The sequence below is a fragment of the Sorex fumeus genome, unplaced genomic scaffold (genome assembly GCF_029834395.1).
Source record: "Sorex fumeus unplaced genomic scaffold, SorFum_2.1 ptg000051l, whole genome shotgun sequence".
NCBI classification, from domain to species: domain Eukaryota; kingdom Metazoa; phylum Chordata; class Mammalia; order Eulipotyphla; family Soricidae; genus Sorex; species Sorex fumeus.
Window position 1 is genome coordinate 28407766 of NW_026606108.1, and position 6000 is coordinate 28413765.

Consider the following 6000-nt stretch of genomic DNA (forward strand, 5'->3'; position numbering starts at 1 on the left):
CAGACTTACACATTTTTGTGCTTGGGTTTCAATTATACAGTGATCAAATACCCATCCCTCCACCAGTGCCCATTTCCCACCACCACGGTTCCCAGTGTCCCTCCCACCCCCCATCCCCCTCCCACATCCAACGCTGCCTCTGTGGCAGGGCATTCCCTTTTGTTCTCCCTCTCTTATTGGGTTCAGCTGTTTTTTTAATATTTAAACTAGGGGAATCTAAGAATTGTTTTCAGAAATCTTAACTGTGAAAGAAAAATATATTTTTAGGAAATTCTACGTGCAAGTGGTATCTAGATTTTTTGTTATATTCATTATACCAAACAATTAAAAATATTCTCAGATAAAGATGCCGACACAAATAATTTTAAAATAGCAGTTTATACTTTAAGGTTATATATAATCAGGGAGAGATCTTTATTTTGAAAATTGATATTATAGGAAGTGTTTAGTGATGCTTAATTGGGAAAACCCTTGAAGCTCTTTAGGAATGGAGTAATGCATTTTGGTTGTGATAAGTATGTGTAGGTAAAAGGTGTTGGGTATAAGAGCAGGGATATACTTAGGAATTAAATTTGTAGTCATGAATATGGTTCTGAATAAATTGCTGAGTGATTGTTACAATTACTTTCCAAGTTATAATTGGAAGTGTTTTAATTTTAAATCTTACTGTGAAGTAGTCTAAAATAAGATTAATTATCAGTATTCTTTATATGTAGTATTATAGCTTTTGATGAAATGATTGAGCCATATAGACTTCATGAAGATGATAAAGAACAAGACATTGCAGATAAAATGAAAGAGGATGAGCCATGGAGAATAACAGACAATGAGCTTGAACTTTATAAGACCAAGGTATTTTCCCCATCTGGATCTTTGAAGTAATTTTTCACACTTATGGTATTACTTAAGACATGACTGTCAAAAATTGCTGTTTGATGAAAGGAATTAGTCCTGTCAGTTTCTTTTTTGAACAGAACAGATACTTTTAGTCTTGTTTGTTTGTTTGTTTGTTTGTGGGAGGGGGCAGTGTGGCACAGTGTTTCCAGCTATACACTGGAAACCAGGTGGTGTCTTCAGGACCAAAGAAGGATCAAGATAAGCATCTTTTCCCTCTATTCTTTCTCTGGCCCCTTTGATTTATAGTTTTATGAACTGTGCTGAATTTCAGTTAGTTTAACAATAATGTTCTTTTTCATTTCAGACATACCGACAGATCAGGCTAAATGAATTATTAAAGGAACATTCTAACACAGCTAATATCATAGTCATGTAAGTATTAACAAAGATTCATTATATGATAAAGTACTTTGTTATGATGTACTTTCAACTCTATATATCATATGTAAGGATATTCCCTTAATGACTTAGTGGTTCTTGAAAAGGAGGAAAGAAAAACAAAATTCTTAGATTCACAAAATTTAGGCCCAAATATAAACTTGAGACTAAGTTGCTTTCTCATAATATTTTTATTAGAAATATTCTTTCTGCCTTAAAGCCCATAGCTTTGAAGACAGCTTAGCATAAATATTTAGTATGTAGTGACCCAGATTAAAATTTATTTTTCTCAACTGTACCTCATGATGTCTCACTATTAAAAAATTTTTTTAATAAAAAAAAATTTTGTTTTTCAACTCTACCCAGCTGCACTGAGGGGAATATATGGGGTGTCAGGGATCCAGGTCAGCCACCTGCAAGGCAAGCAACCTACCTGCTGCACTGTAACTCTGACCCCACCAAATTAAATTTTATTTCGAGGATTAAATTTACAAGTGCTTTTGTGTGTGAGTACCCAAATTTCAACACACAAATTTCCTGTCAGCATCTTGCTTTTGCATTTAATAGATACCAGTGCTCACTCTCACACTGTTCCTCCAGTAAATCATGTTAGCTGAATATTACTATTTGCACTCCAATTTTCTCCTTCCCAGAAGTGACCTGTAAGTAGTTAAATAAAGTGTGCTCAGGCATTGAAAACGAGCCAGATGTTGAAATTAATAATCAAAGAACAGTGAGCAGTTTTGATGAACAACCACAAAACTTTAATGAACGAGAAAGTTTTGAGCAGTTCCCTATATGATCTGAAGAGAAAAACAGAAGTGCATTCTATAGAGCTCACTATCACAGTGCAGGAGGTGAGGTGCTGCTTTGCATATGGTTACTGGGGTTGAAGCCCCACCAGGAGTGATCCTCAAGCACAGATGAGTGTGTCCCCCCGTCCTATCAAGGAAAGAAATTCATATGTGGAGTCAACTGATTGAATCTCAGTTGTCCATGTTTAGTTTCTAACATTCTTCTCTTAAATTGTATCCTTAACTGAAGAGGAAATTTGGAGTTAAGATAAATAATGTATTAATAATCTTTTCTATACTTAAGACATGGAAGTTGTTAGAATACATCACAGAATTTCTCACACTCAGATATTCTGTAATTACAATAATTTTTAGTGATTGTTGTGGTTGAATTTATAACGGATATTACATTTTATTCTTTTCAATTTCTTTCTTGTTCTCATACCAGGAGTCTCCCAGTTGCACGGAAAGGTGCTGTGTCTAGTGCACTCTATATGGCATGGCTAGAAGTTCTATCTAAAGACCTCCCACCAATTCTCCTAGTCCGTGGGAATCATCAGAGTGTCCTTACCTTCTATTCATAAATGTTATGCAGTGGATAGCCCTCTGGATGGTACTTCAGTGCCTAGTGGTGAAGTAACTGACTCTTCAATGACACATTAACATCATAATGGCGAACTGTGACTTTTTTCCTTCACTATTTTATTCATTTGAAAGCACACTGGGAGTTGCTCCATTGACTTGTGTGTGGCAACTTCAGTTTAGTCAATTCCATATCTCAGTCTTACTGGATGATTCCTTGGCTTTGAACAAAAACTCACAAGAGTAAAGATTTTCTTTGCTACTTGAAAAGCAATAAAAGTGTGTTATTGAAAGGAGTACAAAAAGCCTTTAGCCTTGAGGTGCCTTCTGAAATTAACCAAATTTCATTCATATATCCTCTTTTATAAATTTTCAGAATGTCAGATTTTGACTTTAGCCATTTTTATTTCTAGTCTCTTCCATCTTAAATGGACACTACATTTCTTCTTCCATTGACCAATTAGTGTTGAATATTGTATTTTTTTTATTACTTTTATAAACGTATGTTATATATTAAAGGTAAGAATTAGGGCAAGTCAATGAAAATGAAAAAAGAAAAAAATCAAACAAAAAATTTCTCCAAGGGTAGATTTGTGGTAAGTATGTAGACTTAAGGGGAAAAGAGCCAATAAGCCCCTTTATTTTTTTAACTTCAGATTGGCTGTTTTTACTTTTACTATTGACATTTAAACACAAATTCCAAGATCTTTTTTTTTTCCAGTTAGGAGAGATCTGTCTTTAAAAAGTCCCTCAGATTGAGGTAAACTCCAAGAAATGCTAAAAGATTTTTCTGGAGGAAAACTTGACAGCAATGCTATTTAATATACTGTTTCAATAAACACTATATGGAATTTCACTATACTGTATGTACATCCTTTATAAATAGTTAAATATTTAATGTTTCATCAAATGGTTAAATGGACCACTGGTTTCTTAATGAAACATTTTTAGGCTTCACTCAATTTGTCAAGTATACTCAGGATTGAACACATTATTCTAAACATTTAAGTTTAATTCATTCTTCATACTTTGAAACTTTTGTGTTAAGAAAAACTGCCAGTTTGTGCTTTGGAAATGTCTGTTTTGACATCATCTACTAGGACAATTTTGATAGTGCACATGCACTGTTAACTAAAAGCTTTATAAAGGATTATTATGTGAAGTTTTTCATTTTTTATTTAAGGAAGGATTTCCTAAAAACATTTCAAGGGATATATGTCTGCATAGCTGTATATGCATATACAGACGTGTAAATGACTTTTAAGTTGGTTTTTTTTTTCCATTTAAAAGTGATCAAGATTTATTAGATTAAAATTCTCTTTTGTAAACACAAATTTAAAATTTCACAAATTTAAAATTTGACAAACATTTCATAAGGGGAAGGCATGTAACTTCACATAGTCTCAATGGAGACTTTCCTCTAAAGTACTGTCTAGTGGATTCATTGGTATGTGTGAGTGGTAAAGAATTCTTATGCAGGTTTTCATGAAACCTGTTAATTAAAAGCTAAAAAAGTACTGCTTTTGTCAATAGTGCATATTTTTTCCTGCATGAGTATGAAGTTAATATAAAAATGGAGATCTATCTGATAATTTTGAATTTTAAAAAATTAATAATTTCTTTTCCAACTCTGCCCCCACACATACATACACATTTTAGCTCACACCATTGCTCCATTTATTACAGGTTTTGTAGTTTTGGTGGTAAAGACATTAGAAGTTTCATATTGTTTAGTAAACAACGTTTGAGCTCTTTAAATGGATAATAAGGCATGAACTGAGTGCTGCTATCTTGAAATGTGCACAGGTACACTAATTTTTTATTTTATGTTTTTTTTCCATTCAGGAAAACATTGTGATCTGTATTGCAGGAACCAAATGTCATGCATAATACATATGTGTATAAAGTAAATAAACTATACCTAAATATGCATAATGGGGGGAGGGTAAAACTGTCTGTGAAATAATGTATGAAGCTTTTTCACTTTTTAAAAAATGCATTTACTTTTACTTACCACTAGATACCAGGTCAAAATTTTCAGTTTTATTGTAGTGCTCTAATAAATTTCAAAAATTCTTAGAAGTACTAGCTAGCATTGAAGCTGTTCTACTCTTATTTATGCTAAATCTGATTATTTCAATGCCAAATTGTTTTTAGTTCTAATCATTGGTGATAAATTGGAAATAAATAATTATGCAATGGTGTTTGATACTTCATTATTTCTATAGGTAAAAAATGTGTGGGTTTAGAAAGAATGATGGCATCAAACCAATTATTAACAGTTAATTAAATCAAATATTTATTTGTTACATTTTTTTCATTTGTATTTTAGGCTTCCTTTTACATCTTTTTATATGCTTTCTGACGTTACATATTTTTAAAGACTATGGAAATAATTTAAAGATTTGAACTCTGGTGGATGTTTATCTACTAAGTGTGAAAATGTAATATTTTGATAATACTGTACTATAATTGTCACAAAAATGCTTTTCTAATGTTTTAATGTTGAGTATTGCAGTTGCTGCTTTGTACAGAGGTTACTGCAATAAAGGAAGTAGATTCTTTAAAACTCTACTAATATTTTATCTGTCTTATAAATCTGTGTCAATTTTGTGACTTAATCTCCCAACTTTTTTCATTGATGCTGATTTTACTATCTAATCGAAATTTGATATTCTGAATTCACTATATTTACCTTGAGAAACATTGAATAATATTCATCACCGCTATGCTTTGGAGAAATCACAATTTTTCTGGCCTTGTTTTTTCATTTTATCTTTTAAAATGTCAAATCACATGTACATGAATGAGAAGACTAGAACACTAAAATGAGTTGATAGTTTTGAATAGAATTTGATTCTTAGAGTTTTGTGGAAGTTGATTTACAGTTTTAGAAAGTGTTTTCATACATTCTCATTTGAACATAATAGTAGGTATTTATTTCTTTCTTGATAAGGATTTTGGAGTGACATGAAAAGTTTCACAAGGTCATGGTAAATCAACAAAGGGTATGGACCTCAAACCCATGTCTTTTCTCCAGGGATACTTCTATTAAGTATTCACTGCCTCCTAATCCATAACTGGGCAGGAAGGAATTGCTCATTTCCAAACTACCATCTATATTCAGGCAATGCCAGTTACAGTGAGAAATGCAGTTTGGCTATGAGCTGCTGTAATGGAGCTAAAACAGAGGTGTACACAAAATCATTGAAAAGAAACTATAGAGAATAGATGTTATTTGCATACTTCTGTATTTACCAATAGGATTGACATAGCACTGAGAGAAAAAATAGATGAGTGTTTAAAGTTTAAGCCTCTGTGTAAAAGAGAACTAATGCTTATCTAACCT

At 32.3% G+C, this 6000-nt stretch overlaps 1 protein-coding gene across 2 annotated transcripts in view; it reads left to right on the forward strand.

The window, feature by feature from the left end:
* SLC12A2 (solute carrier family 12 member 2) overlaps nt 1-5225 on the forward strand; it is an 89687-nt gene extending 84462 nt beyond the window's left edge. For both annotated transcript variants that reach the window (XM_056124400.1, XM_056124401.1), the window contains 3 exons: nt 717-852; nt 1202-1269; nt 2518-5225. In XM_056124400.1, the coding sequence (XP_055980375.1) occupies nt 717-852; nt 1202-1269; nt 2518-2653 (340 nt within the window). In that variant the 3' untranslated portion in view covers nt 2654-5225. The remainder of the gene's footprint in view (nt 1-716; nt 853-1201; nt 1270-2517) is intronic.
* Nucleotides 5226-6000: the final 775 nt, after the last annotated feature.